General features: G+C 40.6%; 1 protein-coding gene across 1 annotated transcript; it reads left to right on the forward strand.

Moving 5' to 3' along the window:
- The first annotated feature begins 1,365 nt into the window (after positions 1-1,365).
- On the forward strand, positions 1,366-27,836 carry LOC124055575 (double-stranded RNA-specific editase 1-like). Its single transcript, XM_046382490.1, has 10 exons — positions 1,366-1,710; positions 16,520-16,594; positions 20,195-21,129; positions 22,404-22,518; positions 22,934-23,102; positions 24,093-24,247; positions 24,343-24,511; positions 25,774-25,955; positions 26,627-26,805; positions 27,162-27,836. The coding sequence occupies exons 1-10, from the start codon at positions 1,611-1,613 to the stop codon at positions 27,336-27,338; spliced, it is 2,256 nt and encodes a 751-aa protein (XP_046238446.1). The 5' UTR covers positions 1,366-1,610; the 3' UTR covers positions 27,339-27,836.
- Positions 27,837-27,932: the final 96 nt, after the last annotated feature.

Below are 27,932 nucleotides of genomic sequence, written 5' to 3' on the forward strand. Positions count from 1 at the left end.
GCACAGGTGTGACTAATAACATTAATGATGTCCCAGTTTAGCATGATACCAGGACTGTGGAAGTGGAACACCTAAATTGAACAAAGCCATTAATTAATATCATTAGTTCCACCTGTGCCTCTGTTAAAAATGCCTGCTGTAGGGAAGGTCTGTTTCCCCAGGGGGGGGGGGTCATTAAAGTTTAATCTTAATTTCTCTAGTAATAATAATCATTACCATAACACCTGGGTAATGAAGAAGAGTGTATGCTCAGCTGTCAGCTTCACTGTAGCCCACAAGGGGGTAGTGTAGGCTTTCAAATTCTTCTTCACACCCCTACCTCAACATGTCCACAACGACTTGTGAAAGCCATCATCCTTTTACAGCTCATCTCTGTTTAAAGAAGCCCGGCTATGTTTTTAAACACCAAGCTCAAGCTGAAATTATATTCTATGACTTAAAAGAAGAACATTTCACATAATGATTTGATTCACCGGTCGTGAACGGCATCTTGTAAAAATTGAACGAGTTGTACGGAGGCCAGTGGAGGTCTAGTAAGGCTGGTTTGACTGGTAGATCTATGAGCTCGAAGGTTCATGAGACACCAAAGCGATCCGCAATACTCCGAGACGGGTTTCACAACTCTTGAAAGTTCTCATTTTATTCTAAACCTTTATTTAAACAGTATTACACTTTTCCTGTTACCAAGCAATTCCCAATAATGTGTCCTTGTGTGTATTGCGTGCTGGCAACACAAACTGAGCAAACTGAGTTTTTTTTTTTGTTTTTTTTTTTGGTTGTTCCTTTCCTGAAATTAAATATAAGGTTGTGATCATGCCTACAAATTAATTTTTTTTATTTTTTTATTTTTTTGTTAAATGAGTCATGGTCATAAGCCATCACAGGTGTTTGATATCTGAATACCTCTTCATCTAGTAGTATGTGAACAAAAAAAAAAAAAAATCAGACTATATTTGAAACAAAGTTTTATCCACTCTTATTAAGTCGCATTTCTCTCCAAAAGTTTTTGTTGTTTTTCCACAGTTTTAAGCACTTATGCAGCCATTCTAAACACTGCAGCCGGGGTCTGCTCCGAGGTTTCTGCCTTCTAAAAGGCAGTTTTTCCTCGCCACTGTTGCCAAGTGCTTGCTCAAGGGGGGAATGTTGGGTTCTCTGTATTACAATTTAATTAAAGAGTTTGGTCTAGACTTGCTCTAATTGGAAAGTGCCATGAGATAACTTTTGTTGTGAACTGGCGCTATATAAATAAACTGAATTGAATTGAAAACTTGCCTCAGATCACATTCATCATATCCCAGAGTGTGGATTTGAGATTCAGGGGTTTTGGGGAGGAGGAGGAGGAGGAGGAGGAGGGTGGGCACAAAGAAAGACAGAGCAGGGAGGAGCAGGAGACATCCCAGCCCATTTATCTGACAGCCATTTACCACAGCGAGAGTCAGTGTGCCAACAGCTCTCTGCCTACTTCATGGTCGGCTGGCTGCCCCTTCCCTCCCCTCCTCTGTCTAAAGTTGTATAGACGCACTCTGTGTCTGTACTTAGCATTAGGAACACATCAGAGCCTGCAGGGTATAGCCGAAAAGGACAGATCAGCCCTCTGTGAGCCCCGAGCCATGGCTCTGCTGCTGGACGGCTCTCACGCCACGGCAGCTTACTACTGCCTGATCCGCCACAGGTTCAAGAGGAGGAGGAAGAAACGCTCAGAGCGCAAAGGTATACCGTTACGCATGCTGTTACTTGGTGCCTGTCAGCGTGTTGGGTCTGTTCGTTGTGTTGGGGGATGAGAGTGGCTTTGGAACAGAGCTTTGGATGACGGTGTTAGCTCTGCTTCATGGACAGGACGGGTTTATTCTCACATTGGGAAGGTCAGATGAACGCCTGAGGGCTGCTCTTTGAAACTAGCAGCGGTTTAGAGCAAGGCAACACTTAAGTATAGGACATTTAAGTTTTAATTGATCTAATCTGTCATCTGGTTATTGAGTTGTTGTTTTTTTGTTTGGTTTTTTTGCACTTTTTCTGTGGTTTTTAAATTTTGGCTCCATAGGCATCAGCTTTAAAGGCAACATACTTTCTATGATAACTTTTACACGCACAAGATAATAGATATTGTTTTTATTTGGTGGCATTATTTCATAACTTGATTACCAAAGGAATAAAATCTAATATCGAATAAGTATAATAAAAATGATGATTGATTGATTTTTTTTTTTTTTTTTTTAATACACACAACTTATTCATAACCAGAGGGCTTTGCATTTCATTGTAGCATTTGGTTTTCAGCATGAGTGGACATTTCAACAAGTCAGGGCATGTTTTTCAAAAAAATTATTACAAAATCATCGGACTGTTTGCATGAATTAATTCACATTGTTCAGCCAGACCTCTGAAACTAAAGCTAAACGTTATTTGCTGCGAAAAACCTTCGCCTAACATGTGAACATGTGGTCATGTTTCTGCGGCCAACTGCACCTTTAAAGGTCTGGTTCTTAAAACTGCAATGCATCATGGGGAATTTGCATACTTCAGCCAAGTGGTAAAGATGGATCAGACTGCTGAAACCGTGCTCTAAATTTATTACGTCGGCTTGTCAATGGACAAATTAAAGGAGTTTTCACCAATTTCGCCAATTTTCCTAAAGCAAGTTAGATGTTTGACAGTTGTAGAGCTCAATTTAGTTTGCATCACACTTTTCCTTTAAAGGCTTCCTGTAACATTGATATAAAGCAGGACTGACATTGATCGACTACCATCGTAACATCATTATAACAGCTTATCGCACCTGTTTTACTGAAGGAAACAGCTTATTTAATCGCACCACCCAGTGAAAGCATGTTTTAATAAAGGTGTAGGAGCAAAACTTACCTCGCATACCCTCCTAGGAATTTAAATTTAAATGTAAAGACGTAAGATGATTTGCTACCCAGACTTTTTTTTATTTATTTTTTTATTAATTCACTTGAATGTTCCACAGTTACATCACTAGGACTCACATTTAAAACATTTTTTAGAATCAGGCGTTTAAAGAGTATGTGAAGTAGAAAAAAAACCCAGAAATAGTCATTAATGTCCAACATACATGCATTTTAAAAGCGTAAAAGAAAGTATATCATTGTCCATCACAGTTGCAATGGTACAAAGTGGGGTTCAGAGGCATCCATCCATCTACAAAGCAAAATTTTTATTAAAAGGGTGTACGTGGTCTAATAAGTACCAGCTTGGGGGTCCTTGATGTCAAACAGTTAGTGCTGTACTGCTATACTTTAGTGCTTGTGTAATGATTTTGGAGAAAGAAGTGTCATTGTGGATGTGTTGTGACAAGGAGGTTTGGTTCAAACAAATGACGGAAATAATTTTCAACCAACCTGATTGAACTGAAGTACCTTAATGTGGGTAAAGGCGTGGATTAATCCAGCCAATTAATCCAAAAGTAAAGATATTAAGATATAACTTTCCTTCTTTTCTCTTCAAGCTTTCATTACTACGACTTTTGTTACGCATGCATATGTATTTATAAGATTAAATCTGCCAAATTCTTACACTTACTGGTATCGTTCCAAAATCGATGAATGTATCGATAGGTCGTGTATCGATAGAGTCTACAAATTTTACACGAAGCTAACGTTTAGCGAACCTTTAGCTACGCCTGGAAAATGTTTCCCGCAGACATTTACAAAGTCTGTCTCATCTGTATCACAACACATTTGAGAAGTATTCACACACTGAAGCGTCTTGAAGAGTTTCTTTAGTACTAGAAATTCTCAGTGTTGCAAAAGGAATTAACTGTGTTGGGTTCCTTGAATTCGAGGGAATTGGACCTGGAAAGCTCTTGAAAAGTCCTTGGATTAGATGTCTAAGAAGGTGTGGGGAACAGCTTCATATCATCCACACAGTGTGTCAGACATTTCTCAAAGTAACACCTTAATAAGAAAATACATTTTGTGCACTTGGCAGAAGCATTCACTTCACCATTTAGTAAATGTCAGACATGTGTGTATTTAATCTTTGTTGTAGTATCCCTGCTTGAACATGTGTTTGCTCTCGAGCTACTGTCCCGAGGCACAAGCCGGCACTTCAGCTCCGCTCGAGTCATTTTCTCTTCTACCCTGCTTCATTGCCTCTGTTCGTGATTGCAAACGTCTGCTAATATTTTTCCCGCTGGCTGCAAAACTCGAGTGCACTTAAATCCTCGCATTAATTCAAATTTCAGCTCTCGCCACGAAAAAAAAAAAAATAGCTAAAGCAGCAGGTGCACTGTGATTTTTCACATTTTTTTTGTCCCACTTGGGAATCTTTAATTTAGCCTAGCTGTTATTCATGGAGAATGAGGTAAACAGTATAACTGCATAAAAGGGAAAAAAAAAAAAAGATCCATTGTACATACTTTGCATGCGGGGCGAGTAAAAAGCCCATCATTTCCGTGTCCCTGCTAAGCGGGGTGTTGTGAGATGAACTGAAGTGTGAGTTTAATCTACTGGGAGCAAAAGTGAATTTCAGACGAGGTATAAGCCGATGTGCTCCGTGAGGCGTGTATGGCACACTGCCGCTAAGGGGATGTGTCTGTCGGCCCGCAGCCGCAGATCTCTGTCTGGCAAACAGCCGCTGCTCTGTGATGTGGAGGAGTTGATACAGTCCTCCCCCTCACCTCCCCTTACCCCAGCCTCTTCCCTCCCTGCCACAACCAGGGGGGTTTTGGCCTGAAGCTCTGCTGATAACCCTGACTCTCCTCTGAAACCCGGCAGCTTAGGGTTGTAAGCTCCACTGGGGGCTCTGGCATCACACACATATACCTCCTCTTACACCCCCACTGTCCGTCAAGATTCCCCATTGGACAGGTAGAGGAGGATGCAGCACCCCAGCATGAAAGGTAGACTCGTGTATCTGTTTTACTAATATTGACTTTTAATTTAAGACGTACATGAGGCAAGATTTGCATTTGAAATACACTCGTCGTTAAATCAGACGAGCCATGACGGACAATCACCCCATCTACTCCTATTAAAGAAAAACCGTATTTGCCTAAGTTAAATCCCCCCCCGTCCCCCGTCAGGTGTCAGATTTTCTGCATCAACTCAATTACAAGGCCTGAAACTTTCTGCAGGAAACTCCATGACATCATACAAAAATGATGCGCAAAATTCATGGTTTGTGCGTTTATTTGAATTGGAGCCCATTTGACTTAACTATAGTACATATTAATAAAACATGGCCTTTTGTACAAATGGGCTAAAAGCAATTACAGGAAACCTTCTTTGCTCTTGCTATAGCTGACTGAGTTGAACTCCAGTCTGACAGGATCATCAGTGCCCTGACTTCTTCTTCCTCCTCACTGTTTGCAAAAGGACACTTTGATAATAGCCTAAAGGGATGAAAAGAAAATTTAACCTTCTGCTCTGTCACAGACACTGTACTGCACAGTGTACAACAAAGAAATGGCGGAGATTACGACATCTTTGCCATCTTTTATTTGCTCTACCAAGTACGTAAGATACCTTTATGATTATTTCGAAATCAGCAGAGGGATCAGTCTTTTGTGGTATCAATCACACGAAGGGTTTTGAATCTACTTTAGATTTCTTTCGATCAAACTCGATCAAACTTAACGTGCTGTTAAAGTAGAACTCAGCCGACGGCATGGACAATAACTTTGAAGCATACCCTTCTTGTTAGTCATCAGTAGACAGTACCAACCTTCCATCCTCCACCGGCCTGTCCATCAGCTCCGAGTCTCGCTAATCCTGAGGCCGTGGGGTGTGAAATTCAACATCAGCCCTGAGCTTCCTGCCCCCCACCACCCCCCCACCAATCTCTCTGGGAGATAGCACAGGACCTGGCCCGGGCCTTGACTGGGGTGAGGAGAACAACGATAGCCATCTGTTGTGCGCTGTGAGACCAGTGATGCAGAGAGAATGGGATGGAAGAGGGTCCGGGACTGCAAGGGGGGGGGGGGAAACCTGGAATCTCTCACTCTGACCTTCTGAGACCCTATGAAAAAAAAAAAAATGTAATACACTCATGAAAATAACTGAGCTCAAACAAAGTCAAAAGGAACACTTTCGGTAGCTGCGGCGGCAGAATTAGAGTCGTCTTGCAAAACGTCAAGTGGTGCTACAAAGAGTTTCAATTGTGGCGAGAAAGGTCAGGAATTCGGTCCTCTGGTGTTTGATGTACGTTTAGATGTTTTGTGTTCTTATGAAGGAGTGCTTCAACATTTTGGGAAATTAACTAAGCTGTAGTCACATGAGAGCATCAACAGCGACTGAATTTTAGTGTGTCCACCTGAGGATAAAGCAATACCATTGGTCACTTTGTCAAACACTTGTGGATGCTGTACCACAAAACCTGTGGGAGGGAGGAAGTTTTCAATTCAATTTCAATGCAGTTTCAATTCCGTTTATTTATGTAGCGCCAATTCAGTTATCTCATGACACTTTCCAATTAGACAGAATTAGTTAGTTAGTTTCCAATTAGAGAGTGTTTATATTGGATGACAGCTTAAGATTTACATCCAGTATAAAGGTTCAGGGCCAATGCAGGAAATAGTTCATGCTCTATGTTGTGTATTATCCTAATCAAGTAGGCTTGCGGCAACAACAAACAACTTGTTTTATGTGTGAAACCTCATCCCTCCATTTAAAAGTGAAAGAAAATACATCCTCAGCCAACCCCTAACCACCACTATATCAAAGAGTCTCTTAGATTTTGTCCAGAGCTATGATGGCGTACACAACTCACGGCACTACACTTTGTTATGTTGAACAAAGAAAGTCAAGGAAATGTTTTACAGCATAAGCTTACTGTTCCTAAAACCAAAGATTTTTGGTGTTAATACTTCTTAGCTGAATAGAAACTCTTCTAAACCTCTTATTTTCCTTTTACAAACCGGAGCTATAAAACTATCCCTGTCAGGAGTTGTACCCCCATGGGAAAACGTTCTCGCCCTGCTGGTTCCTCGGCATGCATGTCGTACATCCCAGTTGGCCATCACAAGCAGAACAAGCATGTAGTCAGCAGCAATTTTCAGGCCCAGGAGGTCCCGGGCTACCTGTGTTAGCGTTAAATGAAAATGAGAGTGTGTGCCAGCGGGAACACCAGGGTAAGGAGGGAATGAACTGACAAAATTGCACAAAATAGGCAGCAGAGAGTCTTGAGGCTCACTGCTATGTACATGCATTCACAGCCGCAATAAAATTATAAAATGTTTACATATCATTGCATGCTAACATTTTGGTGGTAAAACCTACATTAAAAACCTTACCACCTTCATTTCATTTTTTTAACCAAAATATCATCCACACATGAAGGATGTTCTGCACATTTTTTTTTTTTTTGCTGTTATGCATACTTAATGCATTTGGACTGAAGGACCCCTCTATGCCCTGAACTAGTCTTACTGAATTTCATTTCAGGTCAATGTGACAGAATGAAAAGCTGTATGAAAAGACCAGCGGGGGCTCAATCAGTGGCTTTACATGTGCTGACATGTTATGTTTCTGCAGTCATAGTAGGGAATTGAAGAAACTCAACTTTCCTCTGCAGAAGGATACGTGTAATGTGAGTTTCTAACTGGCCTTTAACATGTGACTGAGCGCTGGTCAAAGACTACAGCTTAGGTAACAGCAGTGCAACAAGAGGTAGTAATCATGCATTTAAAATTATTTAATTCCAAGTCTTACAATGACTCTAAATAGTCCCAGTAAGTCTAAATACGTATTCAGACCCTGAATATCCTGAAATGTAGTAAGGCCAGTGTAGAAGAGAAATCTAATTAACTTCCACATCACACAAGAAGATGACCCTTTGATTAAAACACGAGTGTCAAAAGAGGAAGGGAGGGACTAACAACTGGCTCCATATTGAGATCCACATATTGTGTCTATGAAGAGTTTGTTGCTCGCTTGCAGGCGGATCTGCAGCATCTCCGCCTCAGATGACCTTGAGCTAAATCAGATTTGTGACTCCTGTGGTCGTTGGCCCCCCGAGGCCTCATTTTACAATGAGCTATCGAAGGTTTCTCTCCGTGTCTCCTCTGCAGTGTGGAAGCAGATAATCCACTTAATTGCTTTACCTTCAGGAAGGCTGGCATCCCCTTACCCCCCCCTAAGTGGAGAGGGCACTACAGTGGTATTAATAGTTTGCTGTCAGCAGCACAGCTATTTCTGGGAGGGGTTGGGGGGAAAAGGTGATGGGGTGGCTGTTTGGTGGTCTGTATGGAAGCCCTGTTGGTTAAGTAAGTCACATTAGCGTGTGGAATTGATACAGCATTCGCCCCGGCCCCTCGAGCTACTGCCAGGGCCACACAGCAAATTAAAGCCGTCATAAAGATTTCACAGAGTCCCTGTGAAAATGTTAGAAAGATGGCTGAAGCCTGCGAGTGTCCTTGGGAAGCAGTGTGGACTTTATTATCTATAGTTCAGCAGTGTTGGTTCAAGAACGTATACCAAAGTTTCTAATATACAGAGAGGGGATAACATTGACAACACCTGAATTTATTGTAAAGATCTTTTCATCTTTATCTCTGACACACAAACTTTGTTAGGTCATTGCGTTAATATTCCTCTTTCCCCTGTTTAAAGCGAGGCATTTCAGCCATTTTAATGCTTATAAATAAAACCTGACAGTCATCCAAAGTTTATAAAAATCATAGTAATGTATGTAGTAAATTCTTTTTTTTTTTTAATTCTCAGTGATTACAAAATTACGTTTTTGCGCAGAAATGAAGCCGAAATATCCCGGATGTGATTGCTGCCATCTTGTGCTGGTGATGTCATTTGGAGCCAGAATATGTGCCTGCTTAATCACGTACAGGGCATCAAATAATTATTTAAAACCAAACCTATCAGAAAAATAAAACATTCAGGATGAGAACGGGAACTTTCGCTTGACTTTTTTTTTTATATACAGTCACTGGGGTGAGGGAACTAACACACTTGGGTTACAATTAAAATAAATAATAATAATAATAATAAAATTTGCATACAAGTCAATGCAAATTTTTGCACCTCATATAGGTGTGTGTTGGCCTTTAAGTATTGATCGCAGTATCTCTTAACCTTTCTACACTGGTAACAAGATTAACCATCCTTTTGTGCTTTTGTGTGTGTGGCCTGCTACTTTATTGAATTATTTCCTTGCGTGATTGAACACAAAATATGTTGGATTTGCAGTTGCATTAGGCAGATTTCTGTTATGATTTTTCTTGTAATCTGCTGCAAATGTCACATTTCCATCCAGAAGCCTGTAGAAAAGTTAAGGGAATTTAACACATCAGAGAGATGCAGGTTAATAAGTTTTTTTATTTGTATGCCTTCTAAACTGAAAGGTCAGCCAATTATCTCGATGAATTGAACAAACTTTATTGAAATGTCTTAATTTTGTGATAGTCTTGTTTCTGGGCAGAATGTCACGTTTTTAGTCAACGTTAAATTACATTTACATTGTGTTAAATACCAAACTATTATTTGATATGTTAACCCTGTTAATGAGTTAGAATTGTGTAAAGGATAAACATTTTCCCTACCTGAATTTGACTATATGATGCACAATACTTTCCTTCCAGTGTTTCCAGGTCTCTTCTCTTGCCTCCCCTCCTCCCACCCCTCACCCACCATCTTATCACCTCTCCCTGGCCTATCAATATGTCACACCCCGGTCTGTCAGGGATTGCAATTTCTGCACGTCTCAAAATGTCATTTCATGGGGAGAAAATGGAGTTTGTGTGTGAGAAAAGCCCAGTGCTGCTGGCAGTATTCAAGAAAGTTTTTTTATTATTATTATTTTGGTCTGCATCACATGTTTGAGGCTATAGTTTTTTTTTTCTTCCTCGCTGTCTGCTTCTCCTCAGGATCGATCAGTCTGCGTTAGGCCACTAAAAGAGTTCTCTGACAGCTGTTTGCAGTTGTTTTCCCTCCTGAGCTATTATTGTAACTTGCCTAAAGCGGCAGAAAAAGGCTCCAAAATCCATTTATCACCGTCGGTTCAGTTGCTACTTAACACTGATGGCTGGTGTCCGAATTCTCTGTTCTTGTTGATGGGGTTCCTAAGGGCTCCACAAAAGGCTGACTCGGGCTGAGGCACCTGAAGTCATTTTTTTGACGAATGCATCAAGTGACATGACAGACACATACTCACTTAATAAGATTAATTGATTTTGTACATTTTAGCCTATTAACATAAATCATTTTCTAAAACTTACTTTAAATTTTCAGATTGATTTCCTTTCCAGCTATTTTTTTTCCATTAATTTCATTACACCATGAAAACCCACTTAAAGGAAACTTCTAAATATTTGCTACTTTTTTACCCTCTTTCACAGGGTTACCTAAATCTGTGGCTGTCACTGTTTGGAAATTGAACTAATAGTGCTATCAAAATTTTCTGAAATTTAAAATGTATTTCCAGTTTATTAACGCTTTTTTGTCGTTTTTTTTTTTGGGCCATCAGTCCATCTGCAGTAATAATGCTGGACTCAGTCAATCATTGAAATCAATCACAGATCAAATTACAAAAGTTTTATTTCAAAGTTGTTGCATCTGACACAATTTACAGACTTCCTGCCTCAAATTCCACTTCCTTCCTCTTTCTCTCTTGGAAGTTCTCTCTCTCCTGGAAGTTAAAGCGACAGGTGATCAAACGGAACAGGTTTTTAGCTTTGTTGGAAACATTTCAAATATTCTTAAGTACACAACTCCAACCAAGTAGCAAAATTCTAGTCACTGTTTGAATGTTATTTTATATTTTTTTCCATTTAACTTGATTAATTCCTAATAACTTCCTAGAATGTTTGCTGTTAAAGTAATTAGGTAGTGATTCTAGGTCCATTTTACCCCAACTTATCATTCATTTCGTACTCTGCTGTGATTGGATTTTACTGTACATAAATTAATTCTTACTTGTAGATAATTTGTACATTACTCCATGTGCAGCTGACCTGTGCAGTCAACTGAATAATAATTAGTTCTGTAGTGTGTATCAGTGGAACACTCTCTTTAATGTCCCTTTGATTACCATGTTTCTAGCCATGTTGAACCTTCCAGGAAATTTCTTGAAATCTTTCAGGAGTCACTGAGCCATAACATAAAGCACTGTTTTCCCAGCACACTGAATGTTATGCATGTTGCCTAAAGTTGTTTACTCCCACAGGTTTGACTTAACATCCTTGAAACCTTACTATTTTCATATATAAGAATTTCCCTTCAGGGATAAATAAAGGAATTCTGATTCTGATAACTTGAACTCAGAGAACCTTGTGACGTTTCAGTTCAAGGTTTCACAAACCAGGACATTTCAGATACACAGCATGTCAGTGTAAAGGCAACAGGTCAACATGACTTCATGGCACCCAGCATGTTGTACTTTCCAATGTTTTTACTCTTTAGCTCTGTTTGCATTTTGATCTTTTATTTTTATGTTATCTTGTTTCATTTTTTTTCAAATTGAGATTTCTACAAGGCGTTCCGTTTGTTGCCGTGAGATGTGACGGCACATTTGCTTGACCAATCGTGATTGACAGCACTTGCCACAAAGCCCGGAAAGCACCTGAAACTTGGTTTTAGTATCACCTCCCAAGCAGAGAACTGTTAAGAACTTGACACAGGGCACGTAAGCTCAGATGCAAAACTCAAAGCCGGCAGTAAGGTTTAACAGGATTTACTTGGAGAAATGAGCAAACAAAACAAAAGCCGCTCTGGATGGAGGATAAAAAAAATAACACAACTAAGGAGGTTAGAAAACACAACAAAGAGCGCTCTCTCACAATAACCAAAAACTATAAACTCAAAGCAATCAGTTTCAAGAAACCAGGAGCTCTCTTGGAGCTTGACAGAACACATGTGATCATGACACAAGACAAAGGGAGACAAGGACTATTTATACATGAGGGAGGGGAGCACAGGTGAGAGCAATCACAGTGGAGGGGAAAAAAAAAAAAAAAAAATCACACAAAGGGAGGAAGTCAAGTGCCTGAAACGAAAGGTGAAAAGGTGAGTACAAAATAGAACAGGAAGTGAATGGCATGACTAGACATGAGTGATTTAACTTGACACGTCAACAGAATTGACGCACTTTACGTGACATGACAAGAACTCACAGCAGGCAGTGAACAGTAGAGACTAAGTTGAGACAGACTCTATATTTTGCAAAGCTTCTTCAGTGGTGAAGTAGACAAATGAATATCACCAAATCTATGTTTGCCTATTGCTTGATTTTACTTGAAATAACATTGGTGTTAAAAGCAGTAAAGAGGCAGTAATGCAAGTTTATGGAATCTATTATCATCTGTTTATATCACATTTTGATTTTCTCCTAACCTTGTTTAAATGTGCACTGCGTCTACCCTCCCTACACGGTGTGTAAATGTGTTTAGTTCTGAGGGGCTGTTTCGGCTGATGTGCTGCGATGCGTGATCCGAGGCAGGACTGTGTTGGAGTGTGGAGCGTAAATAGAATTTTATTTACTTTGTCCTGCTTGTCTGATAAACGTATTTTCCATGCGACATGGATGGGAGGCCACGGATTCCTTTAATATACATGCCACTTTCCATTCCTGCTGGCTGTTTATCCTCCACAATCTCATTTTCTTTGCAATTTGTTGATGGTGCTTTGTATTACTGCTCAACAAATAATGTTCCATGTGTATGTATATATGAAATAGTGCATATAAAACATTGTCTGCAACAGATAAATCAGATCTTGTAAGAAATGGTAACAAGTCACCATAACCTGTATGTGATTCTGACAGTAAATAATGAGGTAAACAAGGTTTCAGAATGAGCATAATACAACTTTCAAAGCCTCAAAAGTTTCTTTTTCTCTGACAAGCCTTCCTGATAACTACATTTGTTGACATTTTACTTCCTCTGAGTTAATTTTCCTCTTGCATTATCTCGAGAAAGGCAACCTAAGCCCTGTTCTCTTTCCACCCGTCTCACACAATAGAGCCAGAGAAGTCCGATAACATTGTCATTTCTAATGTTTGGAGCCACACAGCTGAGTGGCAGCGAGGGCAGGAGGCCATATCTGCCAACGGAGGAGCGATTATACAGCCCAAGTATGAAGCCTTTCCTGTCAATCCTATTGGCTTTGAGTCTCGTTCCGTTCCTTCCAGAGGAAAGCTGATTAGCCATTTTATTGGGTCTAATTGAGGTCTTCACACTCGTAGCTGAGTATAGCAAACATTGTGAACCCACAACTTCTGTAAATGGATTTCCTGCGGAGACAAAGAACAACCTAGCATCACAGAATTTTATGAAACAGGCTCAACTTGGGTGACACATTGCTGATATAAATAGTGCAAACATTGTAAAAAGTTTCTACACCACGAAAGGACGTTAACTAATTGCTTGCGTTTAAGCAACTCAAACAATTGATGAAACCGAGGCTTAAATCTTCTGTTCTCTTCTGACTCAACATAACAGACCTCGTTTCATGGCGGAACTACAAAATGCATCCTCCAAAATGATGAAATCACAGTTTGAACAAAAAATGAACACTAAAATGTGGTAGAACATTTAGGCATGTGTACATTGGTTATTTGTTAATTTCATAGTTTTGCTGTATTATTTGTCATAGTGTTGAAGGGGTGCTGTCCATGGTGCTGAAATCGGAGCCACATATTCTGAAACCTTTGTGTCCAAACGTCTCCAACCTACCTGCATCGCATTCAAACTGACCATTATTACAGTATTAAACTCACATTTGTCCCACTGTTAATCTCTTCATATTCTATAGGTCATCATGAAGTTTTGTTACCTTGGCATGTACCACTGTTTTTCATTATATGTACCAATTAGGGTAAAACCTCCTTTGGCTTCTGAGAATTAAGTCAGCTCCCCCCCCCCCCCCCCCCCCGCCCCCCCATTATCTCAGGGCACCGTACCTGAATGAAGAAGTGAAACCCTGCCACCATATCTGTAAATCGACCATAATTATCAAGTAATTTCTGCTGGCCTCACTTTGTTTATTTATGTCCAGGGATGACTTGTTGAGTGACGCTTTCCTGATTAAACAGGAGGAAATAATGGCAGCTCAGTGTCTCTTATCAGCCTGTGAGACGAGTACCTCTGTCTGACAGGAGTAGCTTCAGGCAGGGGTGGAGGTGGAGGGGGGGGTGCTAGCTGAAGGGGAGAATAAGCCGGGTGATGAGTTGTGACATTTGAGCAAAGGTGCTGGAGGAACAGGGATAGATGGGCTCTAACAGAGAAATGTCACTTATAGATTTGTTGCAACAAAATCTCAAAGGTTTGTGAAAAAACTCTTCACCGCTGCCTGTAATATGACGATGAAAGCAATGGTTCGATCTTGTATCATTCGCATCAAAGTCATAACTAAATCAAAGATTATTATCCAGACCTGCTCTGTTTGGAAAAGTGTCATGAGATAACTTGTGTTGTGAATTGCACTGTTGCACTATACAAATAAATTGAATTGAACTGAATTGAATGACACCAAATATCAAGCAAGGAAGAGTCTTTTCATCTTATTTGGTCTGATAGCAGTCGCTTTTAAGAAAAGAGCAAAACAGTTGTTCAAACGTTAAACTTTTGGTTCGGTTAGAAAGACATTTTCATGTCTCTTGTTGTCTTCTTGTTGTTTGTCCACATGAAGGTTTTATTACTTGGAACACATTAGCTCAGTGTTATCTAACTTTGACAAAAGAGCTTTTCAAGGGTCTCTTTATGAACAAAATATAAGATATTCGCTTCTTTGTGTTCACCCGGCCGACTATCAGCAGGATAGTTCTCCCTTGCGAGCCGGGTCCTGCTCAAGGTTTCTTCCTGTTAAAAGGGAGTTTTTCCTTGCCACTGTCTGCTTGCTCAGGGGTTCAGGCTCTAGGTCTCTGTAAAGCATCTAGAGACAATTTTGATTGTATAAGGTGCTATATAAATACATTGAAATTGAATTGAATTAAAATTGTGTTCCTGTTATACATCTGCGTTTACCAAAGCAGATTTTACCAAAAGTAAGAACTGTTCTACTCTAGTGATTTTGGAGCTATATTATCCTTTACAGTGCATACTGATTACACAAACATAATTAAAAAATAAATCCAAGTGCATTTGTTATTAGAGAATAATACAAATGCAAAGTTTGTACAATACATATATTTCACAAAAACAATATGCCTTCCAGGTGTATGGCAGTAAATAGCTGTGAGAGATGGCTGGGTGTGGTGATCCTGATGTTATTAATAAGTCACACATCTCCTAATTTTTTAGATGATTTATTAATTTGTATGGAGACTAATAGATCTCAGTAGTCCTCCATGATATCAGTGACTGAGATGGCTGATGGACAGACAACCCACACAAGACATTATTACCGCCACTTATCTTTTTTGCCAGTACATGCCATGAAACTGCCCACGATGCCTCATTTTTTTCTGTTTCCTCACAAATGTCTGAAAATAAAAATACTATATGGAGTCACTTTTATATGACCCTGGCAAAAACTTTCACCGCCATCTTGACCGTGACAGACGTTTCATGTTTTTATTGCTCATTTCCTGAACTATGTAAAATCAAATAAAGTGAAAAACAAACACTCAGTATGCTATATGGAATGAATAATAAAAAAAAAAAGCTGTTAGAATATGAAGGTTAGTCAAATGTATCGGCCTCAAAAGGCTGCTCAGGCTTTTCTGGGTGCTGTTTGCTGAATGTTAATGTGTTCAACAGGAATCTTGTTTCAAACTGCCAGTTAGTGTTTGTATTCTCTGCCAAGTTGGTTAGCAGTGAGCAAATTTCTTTTAGTGCATTTGTCTGCCTGTCGTGTGTTTATGAAAAGGAAGTTATAAACAACATATCAGCTAAAAAACAAATACATACAATGTATAGTCTTCAGAATTCCAATTATAACAACCTGTCATGTCTGTCCTTGTAATTTATGACGTTTACTGCATGTACTGCATCTCTCTCTCTCTTTCATCCTCTCTGTCCTGTCTACCTCTTCTTTCCTCTCCTTCACCCTGCCGACTATCAGCAGGATGGTTCTCCCTTGCAAGCCGGGTCCTGCTCAAGGTTTCTTCCTGTTAAAAGGGAGTTTTTCCTTGCCACTGTCTGCTTGCTCGGGGGTTCAGGCTCTGGGTCTCTGTAAAGCATCTATAGACAATTGAAATTGAATTGAAATTAAAGTGCTTTACAAAAGAAAACAAAAAAACAGCAAATTAAGGGAAGTATGAAACACTGATGGGAAGCAAAAGTCAGAGGAATAAAAAAGATGAACACTATAAAGCGCAGTGAATGGCATAACAAGACTGAGAGGCTGTGAGGCTGTACTTAGGCACAGCTGTGTTTTGAGTTAATGCTAATGCTAGTATGCTAATGCTACTATACAGTGTTTAGTAAAAGTATGTAAGTATGTTAGCATGCTAATGTTTTCTAATTAGAAACAAACATGAAAGGTGATTTTTTTTTTTCATAAGATGGTGAAGGCAAATCATGTTCTTCCAATTGTATTGTCTTTTAAGCAACACGCTTTAAATAAAGACATTACTGCTTTGTTAAATTTGCTTTTTGTGTTTCCTCAAGGTCGAGTGGGCGCTCGGGTACCTCGAAACCAACAGAGGCTGCTAACCATAGAGGGGGACGAAGTCGAAAGCATGAGTGAGTCAAAATTTTTTATTTTTTATTTATTTATTTTTTTTGTTTATGTCTACACAAGATATTGATATCTTTGGACATTTTCATTTCAAAAGTCTTTTTCAGTGTTTTTTCTATACGTGATAATGATTGTGAACCCACAGGGATGTCCAAGTTGTGTATGAGATATGTGCATATAGGTAAAGACAATACAGAATTCTGAGCTTAAACATTCCTGGTGCACCACTGTATTCACAATCTGTCCTTGAAAAATATACCATCCAATTCCTTTCTTGCCAGCTCAGGAGGCAGGATCAGAACTTAATCCGAGGGTCAGGGTGTATCTACTGTGAGATTTCACTTCGTTCTTGATGGCAGATTCTGAGCTTGTCCCCTTGCTCTCAACAGAAATAGCTCCTTAAAGAACATTGAAAGCCACCTGGATTTGGAACGTAGGCCTGTTTCAACCCTAAAACCATTTGACCTGTGATAAACCTCAATAGGATTTATGGGAAAGATGTACACTGGAATGTTCTAAGTTCTTCAAGTTAATATGCAGGGCAAAGCAAATAAAGTTAACACATAGCTTTAATCAGTGTTTGTTAGTGGTTTTTGGTTCTAAAAGCTGAGGGTTTATTCACTGGGAAAGGAAATGTGGGTTGATGAGTTGGCTATTTGCAAAAAAGATACGATCAAGTGTCAGTTTAAGACATCATTTCATTTTCAAGAGTGAACGAATCTGGCTGTTTGTCAGCGTAGACTGAAAGTGTGCCTGAACACATGAACGGGATAGCCAGTTTTGCATTGTGATTCGGCCCGCTGATGCTTCGCTCCATTGTTAAATGATGTGGCCTCTTTAAACACTTTTTTTTTGTGTGTGTTCAGACAGCAGTAATCCTGTCCCTGGTCTGTGTAAGCCAAAGTAAAACCAGTTGGGATAACATGTGGATAATGCCTGATGTGGGGAGAGGCTGGTGATGGAAATGGTCAAGGTTGTTCAAGGGCTTTTTGCTAAAATTCTAAACTATAAGTTGCAGAAATCAAACATTGGATGCCAAGTAATGCATTTAGTATTGACCTTACAGTTGGGCATGACAAGACACATTTAGCTCTCTAGACAGGTGATCTTGCAGTTTGACATGCCCAGTGGGTTCACTTCTCCCACAATCCAACGATGAGAATTTTCGCTTTGAACGAACACTTGTGTTTGCTGAGCCGCAGCACTGGCTGTTTCAATGGTGTGACTATAACAATATGTTCCCTCTTCCCCAAGAGAACCTATAATCACTGTGCCTGTCTTGTTGCTCAGGGGCATTATGTGTTTTTCATGTTTGATTTCCACCCTTCTTCTTTTTGCATGCTTATTTACTTTGCCTGCAGTAGTCAACTGGCTGTTACTGAGCGCTTAACTTTGTCCAAACACTGTACGCTCTGTTTAAGAGAGTGATTTGCAGTTCATATTGAAATGCATAAAGCTGCATAAACATAGATCTTTTCACATAAAACTGAATCTATGTCCGAAAACTGAATCCACGTCCGAATTTTAGAATCTTCCTAAATCCCTTATCCCTTGCAGTTTTAATGTGCACAGTGGCTTTGAAATCAGTTTTTGATTAGTTTTGTTGTTGTTTTGGTGGGAACTGCAGAGCTGCAGACCTCTTTATGAATTCATCACCGAACCCCAAGCTGTTTATGGACATGTTTTACTCTCATCACAGTTTCACTCACTGTGGACTTGGGTTTTTTTTTTTTTTTTGATGCAATATAAAAGTGTTGCACTCATATGGAAATAGCACAATCATGGATAGAATTAGCGAGAACTAAAAAGTGTCTTTTTTGCAGTATAATGCAGTTATTCATGAATTGAACTGAAAGGTTTGAATTGAAAAGAATTTCTTCCTTAAAACTGATGATAGGCCACAAAATTTTTCTAAATATTTATATTTAGTGGGTGTTAAATATTCTATTTAACACCCACAGGTGTTAAATAGAATATTCTATACATATCCACATTCATATTCAGTATTTCAATATTCACTTTGTACATATTCTGTACATATTGAAATATTTACATTTTTGATTACAACCTTTTCCTTTCCTCCTGGATGCTGGGTCCTTCACCTGCAGCTCAGTGAGTTTCAGTGAGTTTTTCTTAGTGATTCACGGCTTCTCAGAATTAATACTTTTTTTGGGGTTTTTTTTGGTTTTTTGGTTAATGGTTTATTCATGGTGAAATTTTAAATGAGATAAGCTTAGATTTGGTTACTTTTCCTGACAAAAGCGTTCATAGTATATGGGTCAGTGAAGGACCACCTGAAATTTAAATATCAGAAGATAATTTCTGCTTTTACAGTTTCTGGCTATCATAAATGGTGTTATTTTGGTAATTTTTGAAGAGAACATGCTTACCCTGTACTAAGTCATTCCCTTTTACTGTGAGGGAAAATGACTTTATGCTCGTGTAGAAGTCGCTGGAGCTATGACTGGAAATGTCAGCCCACTTTATTGTTCAATAAATATTAACTAAATTAATCACTGATTTTCCTGCCTGCACCCTGAAGGTGAAATGGTTGTTGTAGTGTTTGCAAATGCCTGTAGTGTCAGAAAGAGGCAAAGGAGAAGCTCTGATAAGACTCGTTAAGGGATTAGTTGGCCATGGAGCTTACCGAATATGATTGGTTATTGGAAACAATCCATACAGTGATTATGTGAAATTACATGCTGTAGGTTTGACATGTTGAAAACAGTCCAGTGCATTGTCTAAACTGTTGATCGTTGTAAAATGTTTTCACACATATTAAACATGAGCTACTATTTAGTATTTATACTTACATTTATGGTAATGTCGCAGCAGGTTTTCTGTCTGAAGTGGCCTTATTTAACCAATCAAATGCTAAACGTTGATATAATTTCTGTATTTTCCTTCAGGCTCAGAGTTATTTTGGGAAAAGTTGACACCCTTGTTTGCAACCTCATCTTTCCCCACAACCCCTCTAAACCTGCATTTTACAGGATTGATTTCTGTCCTGAGCACCGAAAGGAGTAACCTATCGAGCTTTTGCTGGAGGATGTTATAAATGGAAATTTACATTAAGTTCCATCGGCTTTGTTAACAGGGCCTGGTGATATGTGTTCCCAAAACACAGATGATCATCCACAGAATGAAATTTAAGGAAAAAAAAAAACACATTTTGAAAGATTTCTTTGTATATACTGTTTTTTATGTAACTTTCAAAATTTAACATAGAGTACCATAATAAATTATTGTTCTGCCTTTCATGCTATTCCAGGCTTTGATCAGGGGAGTATTAAATGTTGAAAATATTTATTGCTAAAATGTAAAATGTAATTGCGTCTAAATTTTCTCCAAGCACTGTACACAGATTGCTCCTGATTGTGTGTAACATTTTTTGTTGTCGTGAATTATTAATGAATGTGTCTACAATACACTTGTACCAATATCATTTACTTCCACTATATTCTTATACTGTCACCACATACGTATTGATTAAGGAACACACATCACTTGTTCAGTTGCAAAGATAGATAAAGGAATCTCTAAATTTTACATTTACAAGATCCTGCAACGAAGGCATTGTAAGTTACTCTTTCTGGGCACCGCAGGTTCATGCAGCACAGATGTTAAGGAAAATCGGAACTTGGACAATCTCTTCTCCAAAGAGGGTGTTGCAGCTGAGGCTGCTCAACTCCCCAATGGGAGTGCTGGGTGTGGGAGGAAACGTCCCTTAGAGGAGGGCAATAATGGGCATACGCATTCCAAGTACAGACCCAAGAAGCGTAAGAAAGTCCCTGGGCCCATTCTGCCTAAGAATGCCCTAATGCAACTGAATGAGATCAAGCCAGGGCTGCAGTACAAACTGCTCTCTCAAACCGGTCCGGTCCATGCACCTGTCTTTGTGATGACTGTGGAGGTCAATGGACAGCTCTTCGAGGGCTCGGGACCTACCAAGAAGAAAGCCAAACTGAACGCAGCAGAGAAGGCCCTGCGCTCCTTCGTCCAGTTCCCCAACGCTTCTGAAGCCCACATGGCCATGGGCCGGACTCTGTCTGTTCACACGGACTTCACCTCGGACCAGGCTGACTTTCCAGACATGCTCTTTAATGCCTTTGAGACATCCACTTCTGTCGATGACCCGTTTTACCTTGCATCCAGCAGTAATGGTTCCTTCAGCTCACTGGGAATAGAGTACCCATTGCTACCCTCCCCTGTACCAAACCTGGTCCAGGCTCCCCTGCCTCCGGCCCCCTCCACCTTCATCTCCCCTACAAGCGGCAAGAATCCTGTCATGATCCTGAACGAGTTGCGGCCGGGCCTGAAATATGACTTCGTGTCCGAGAGTGGGGAGAGCCATGCCAAGAACTTTGTCATGTCAGTGATGGTAGACGCTCAGAATTTCCAGGGTTCTGGGCGAAACAAGAAGCTGGCCAAGGCCCGGGCTGCCCAGGCGGCTCTGTCTGCTCTGTTTAACATGCAGCTGGATCAGGCACCATCAAGACAGCCTATACCCAGAGAAGGACTGCAGCTTCACCTGCCTCAGGTAAGCATAGAGGTACATAGAGGGCTCATTGTTTTATTACTTATCTGTTTTTGTCTTGTCCTGTTAGAAGATATGATTAAAGTGAGAAAAGCAGTTAGGAGTTAATGTTAGCACTGAGGGAGGGTTAATTGTTGATTAGCACTCCCAACTTTATTCCATTTCTTTTTCTCAATTGTTCTGTACTGCTCTCTCTGCATACCCTCTGTGCTACAAGTTGAAAATATCCAATGCAAAGCCCATCATGTAAGATGTACTGAAGTAAGCATTCCAATTTTCCAATTATTTCCAACAGTTCTGTTCCCATTTCCCTTGGATACAATATGAGTAATAAATAGAAACTGATGAATGTTGATATTTTTAAACCCATCATAACTCTCTTTTTAACAGAAACAGCCAAAGATTGTGTTTTCAACACAGCTTTATGTATTAGCTTGTACATAAAGTCATCTGCCATATCCTGTTTGGTCATTAATATGGAATTTCTATGTCCTTCTGTTCTGTCAGGCCAATCGTCCTGTCTGGTTTTATACGATTGGCACCTCACCTTCATGCTAACATGACAAGAGGTTGTTTTTTTTTACAGCTTGTGATAACACAAAAGCAAGAGTGAGCCATTACACAGTCAGCATTACAAGAGAAAAACATGAAAATTCTTTTTTTTTTTAAGGAAAGTCCAAATTTGAGAGGTACAATGACATGTTTGGTTGTATGCTGTCAACATTTTCTTGTCAGATCTCTGTCGTAGACCTAACAAAAGACAAATGTCACCACAAATGTCACCTCTCATGACCCAACCTGACAAAGTCTGATTGAAGATGGAGAAAGCTTCAGGAGAAACAAGTTCAATATCTATTTACACATAAACTAATCCCTGCCTGTAATCCCTGCACACCGATAACAAAGCTGCTATCTTAATTACCATCACCCTCTGAGTGCTATTCAGACACTGCCGTTCATTATACCAGCCTTTCCCAGTCACTCTTTACTGACAGAGCAGTCAGTGAAGCAGAAGATTTGACTGTTATAAGCTGCTAAGATCCCTGTCTGCCATTCACACCAGCGCAGGATTCCTAATTGAAATATTCAGTAATAGTTTCAGTGCAGATAAGAAGAGCTTTCGTTTGCTCTTTACAGCATTGTAGCGTTGTTGTCTTCTGCTGTTTGGTAAATCAAGTTAGCAGTAGACGATTCGTTAATTTTCTACAACTCCGATTTGACTTCACGCGTAACAGTTACTTTTCATATTCACGTATTTATCTTGGTCGCCTCCTCAGGTCCTGGCGGATGCTGTCTCTCATCTGGTTGTTGACAAATTCAGCGAACTGACGGACAACTTCGCGTCTCCGCACGCTCGACGGAAAGTGTTGGCAGGTGTCGTCATGACGACAGGTGATTTGTTTGTAATTTTTGTTTTCAGTCAAACATTCGATCCTTATCCAAGAAGATTCGCAGAAGCCTTTACTAAGTCGGTGTTTGCGAATGCAGCACCAAATATCTTGATTGGATACAATTGCAGTTGCTTTTGGTGTTCAGAGTATTTTGTCATAGTGGGTTTCTTTTGATTTCTGGAAAGGCTAAAACATGACATTTGGGTTTTCTATGTCTCGTGGCCACGAGGATAAATTAGCAACGAGGCCAAGTGGTGGCGCCATGTTCAGCTCTCTTGGTGCACCTACTCAATTATGGAATCAGATTCTCGGTGGTCAGCTGATCAGAGCTGACTACCAGAAGACAAGGTCAGATGGTGACGATGGCACCAGAATCGGCGTCGCACTTTTATCTCCGTATTTTTTTTTCTGCACAGGTACTGATGTGAAGGAGGCTGAGGTCATCTGCGTGTCCACGGGGACAAAGTGCATCAATGGTGAATATATGAGTGATAGAGGTTTGGCCCTCAACGACTGCCATGCTGAGATCGTGGCTCGTCGGTCACTCATCAGGTACCTGTACTCCCAGCTGGAGCATTTCCTCAGGTGAGTCACGGCTGATATCTGCATACCTTTAACATGGAGTCCTTATTGTACAGTTTACATGCACCTGCCAGGTCTACAAGATCAGCTACATGTCCTCAAAGGGGAATTCCGGTATTTTAATACCTTACATTTTGAAACTGGTCCAGTGGATTCTTTTTTCTGCTGGCTGCTGTGACACAGCTGCGATGTAACATAATCCTTTGGAGGAGCTCCAACCATCAAAGTTATGTTCACTAAAAGAGCTTCTTTTGCCACTCACAGGCTGAGATTGTTATTCTGAGTGTCTGAAAAAAAAAAATTCTTTTTGCTTAAGCAGAAACGCAAGTCTCGCTCAAGGAGACGTCTCTCTCTCTGAAATCTTGAGAGGTGAGCTGTTGTACTTGTTTCTTCATTTACGTTGTTGAAATCGGCTAAATATTCATGACTTTGGGAATATATTCTTGCTGGCAGTTCCTTTCGGTAAACTTCAAAGTCCCCTCTCCGTCTTTTACTCACCTTTCCACGGTTGACTTACCTCAACAACTCACCTCTTCTATATGGATCCTTTCCAAAATGTTGTCAGACAGAGTAACAGTCTCAGCCTGTGAGTAGTGCATATAACTTTGACAGCCAGGGTTGCCTCAAAGGATTACACTGCAGCCATGCCATGGCTGGTGGTTGAGATTATCTACTGTATCAATTCCATAACGTTTTGTTAGTATGCATCATGTGCACACCAAAATATGTAAATATAGGGTGTTTAAAAGTACCAGAATTTTGTGTATCCAATTGGTTTTGTTTACCTTGTTTTTGGTGTATGTAGCTTTTCTACCCAACTGGAGTGAAGACCTTACTATTCACCAAATTAAAATCCATAACATAACAGTTTTATCTCCCAATTGTCAAATCTTGACCACAACTATGTCATTTTTAAGTTGACTTACCAGCCAGCACAAAACTTTCTGTAGAATTCCATATAATACCCTCTTGATTTCACATTTGTGTTTCCAGTAACCATGAAGAGGAGCACCGCAAATCCATCTTTACCAGGTACGACAACAGACAAGGCTTCAGACTGAAGGAAAATGTCCAGTTCCACCTGTACATCAGCACCTCCCCTTGCGGAGACGCCCGCATCTTTTCTCCTCATGAAGCTGGAGTGGAGGGTGAGTGGATGAAGATTAAAAGTTCACTTTGGCCCTCATGACGACTTGTGAAAAGGTCCTCAAACTATCTGTACCGGATTGCCTTCCTGTCTCAGATCAGGGAGATAGACACCCGAACAGAAAAGCACGTGGGCAACTCCGCACTAAAATCGAATCCGGTGAAGGAACCATCCCAGTACGTTCCAGTAACACCATTCAGACCTGGGATGGGGTTCTCCAGGGCGAGAGGCTGCTCACTATGTCCTGCAGTGACAAGATTGCCAGGTTTGTTTTGTTTTTCTACCTGTTATAGATGGCAAATCATATGTCACAAAGACAACATGATACGGCAGAAAATAGGGTCACGTTTACAAGCGTGTAGTACAAAGCTTTATGCAGCCTTGTCTGTAGAGCTTTATTGAATAAAATACATAAATCATCACAAAGCATATATTTTGACACAGAGGTGACTGGAAGTGAGGGCACAGAGAAATGGAAATTGATTTGTAGCAAAGTTCCCCCGGCCTGATGTGAACTGGTGCCTTAACTGCTGGGCCACCACTGCTGTGATGCAAGACCTTCCTCTGGCTCCGCTTTCGCTTCACGCCTCTCCAGACACCACCTGCCATTTTTTATTTTTTTTTCCCCTCCCTGAATTCCGTCTGCAATAAATCACCTTGGTGTCATCAAACTGGTCTCCCTCAATCTCAGAGGTTCAACGTCAACACTGTTCAGTCCTTTCTTCGTTGGCGATCCTTTTTTTAATGAGGTTTTCTTACTTCTGGAACCAAAAAAAACTTGAAAGTTCTTGTTTCACTTCGCTAAATTGCGAAACGGACTTGAGCAGGCCAGTCATCTGGGCTGCATCAAGCACACAGGGGTTAAGTACCTTGCTCAAGGGCTAATGGAGGGGGGAAGCATTTGTCGCATTAATCACTCCACCACACCCAAATTTTTCCTGCCCATCCGGTGGGGGAATCGAACCAGTGACCCTCCGATCTCCGTTTCTTCAACCTCTAGGCCACGGCTGCCCTCCAAGTGCGAGTAAATGAATCAGAGCTACCTACAAGCTAGCTGTACTACATTCTGCAGTTTTCTTTCAAAATATTAAACACAGCCCTGCGGACCCGCTTGAGGAGCTGAAGGGTGTTTTTGAGCAGGCCAGCAGGAAGCCTGATGATTATGTGCATGTTTAAAGAGGGTGAATTATCGCCGTGTCATGCTGCAATCACTCCATTTCAGCGGTCTGTCAGCTGCAGTTCTCAGGTGTCATTAGACCGCCGGAGCTTTGATTGGGCTTCTCGATGAATCTACAGGAGGCCGCTCGGTACCTCCTCTGAGCTGGAATCAGATTTGTATCTTTCAGGAAAAAAATTGCTTAAAAAAGATTTTTTGTCTGCTCAGGCTCCTTCAACTTTTACATCCTTTGACTCTTCGTCTCTGTATTTACAAAAAGAGTACTCGAAGACCCTAATCCATAAACTTGTAGACAAAGCGGATGGTTATTTGCCTGATTGAACAAAGCGACTTGCTGTGTTCCCTCACAGGTGGAACGTGGTTGGATTCCAGGGTTCTCTGATGAGCTACTTCACCGAGCCTATCTATTTCTCCAGCATCATTTTGGGCAGCCTGTATCATGCCGACCACCTCTCCAGAGCCATGTACCAGAGGATTACCGAGATCGAGGACCTGCCACAGTCCTTCTGCTTGAACAGACCACTGCTCAGTGGTGAGCGACAGACTGCTCTTTTACAAAAGACTGATATCCACTGATCTGTCATCCACTTTTCCACACTGATAGTACAGAAGTGACATTTTCAAGTATACCAGGGCATCTGTAGTGCCTCCAGAAGTGTGAGAAGCAGAGTACTGGTTACCTTTTTTTTTATGGAATATCAGAAATATTTGAAGGTTCTAGACAGGCTCATAGCAAGAGGGTTCCAGGTTCGAATCCCAGTCTGGGCCCTTCTATGTGGCGTTTGCATGTTCTCCCTGTGCCTGCGTGGGTTTTCTCCGGGTACTCCGGCTTCCTCCCACAATACCAAAAACATGCACATTAGGTTAATTGGCTACTCTACATTGCCCCCTAGGTGAGAGTGTGAGAGTGTGTGGTTGTCTGTCTTTGTGTGTTGGCCCTGCGATTGACTGGCGACCAGTCCAGGGTGTACCCCACCTCTCGCCCGTAGTCAGCTGGGATAGGCTCCAGCTCCCCCGCGACCCTGATGGATAAGCGGCATAGAAAATGGATGTGATCTGAAGGTTTTAGCTTAGGTTTAGCTTAGAGAGATTGTTGTGTTTTATGGGAAAGCCAGGAAATTGATAATATTTTCTTGAATCCAAAAAATGGAATTGAAACATGATTACAGAACCTGTGAACTGAAACCCTTTCATGCTCTACAGGAATAAGCAACGCAGAGGCTCGTCAGCCAGGAAAAGCACCCAACTTCAGTGTGAACTGGACGGTGGGAGACCAAGTCCTCGAGGTGATCAATGCCACCACGGGGAAAGACGACCTGGGTCGACCCTCCAGGCTCTGTAAACACGCTCTTTACAGTCGCTGGATGCGCCTGTACTGCAAGGTAACACACGGGTGACGTTTATGCTGATACTTTACCACCAACGGGTACTGCAAAACATCTCAGTCCAAAGAAATAAAGAAATAAGTATATATAGTTTGTATAAACACAAAGGACACAGGCTTATGAAACAACATACAACATACTGCTTATAGTATGTTTCACAATATATCATCCACAGCTATGTGTAGGCTATATAAGTTTATCTTTATATTTGGCTACATATGCCCAAGTTTTTTACTTTTTCTCATTATTCTGTTGTTGGTTGCTAAAATAAAAAGTAAGCTCCCTGTAAAATAACAGCATTTACAGCTAAGGCAATTTTCTCATATGTCTAACCTACATCCATGTCCCTCTAGCTGTCCTCCACCCTGCGCATCAGAACGGCGAGGCCCAGCAGCTACCACGAGGCCAAGCAGGCGGCGTTGGAGTACCACAGCTCCAAGCAGACGCTCTTTAGAGCCTTTCACAAAGCAGGACTGGGCGCCTGGGTTAAGAAACCTATAGAGCAGGACCAGTTTTCACTCACTTCCTGAGTCAGTGCTGCAGCGTTGACGGTTAGCAGCGGTGGTCTTTGACAGAAAACATGACAGTGCTGCTTGCTTTACTTTGTGTAACAGATTTGGTCAGTTTCAAGTGGCGGAAAGTTTATTGGAAAGAAAGAGGATGTCATGAATTTAACATTCCTCCTTTAATTTTTATAGCCTCATACTACTCCTCTCAGCCAGCACTATACATTAAAAAAGATTATTATTCAGTTAGTTATGCAACTTTATACAAAGGACAAATGTAATAAAAAACTTTGGGAATGGAAACTTGTAAACAGCATTGTTAGTTAAAATGGCACTTGTTTATATAAGAGTAGTGATACGTTCATTTTGCATGTATGATTAAGCCAAATTCATAGGAAGTCTGTTTGTTATCACATTCTGTATTATGATCTCAAATTATCAGTGTTGTGATAATTCAAGAATGTTCTCCCGCAGTTTGGAAAAAAAAAAAAAAACACTGTGTTTTATCTGCAGTTCTTTGACTGCAAATTTGAGGCCACAAAAATATTGACTTTTATTTTAAGATGAGAATATGCACACTCTGATGTCTAAAATGACAGAAAATTTAATTTACTGCAC

Source organism: Scatophagus argus, chromosome 24 (assembly GCF_020382885.2).
Source record: "Scatophagus argus isolate fScaArg1 chromosome 24, fScaArg1.pri, whole genome shotgun sequence".
Classification (NCBI taxonomy): domain Eukaryota; kingdom Metazoa; phylum Chordata; class Actinopteri; family Scatophagidae; genus Scatophagus; species Scatophagus argus.

Excerpts from the sequence above, each read along its gene's own strand:
- LOC124055575 (XM_046382490.1), top strand. The coding sequence starts at position 1,611 with ATGGCTCTGCTGCTGGACGGCTCTCACGCCACGGCAGCTTACTACTGC. Across the intron at positions 24,512-25,773 it reads TGCAGTGACAAGATTGCCAG|GTGGAACGTGGTTGGATTCC; the intron begins GTTTGTTTTGTT and ends GTTCCCTCACAG. Across the intron at positions 26,806-27,161 it reads GGATGCGCCTGTACTGCAAG|CTGTCCTCCACCCTGCGCAT; the intron begins GTAACACACGGG and ends ATGTCCCTCTAG.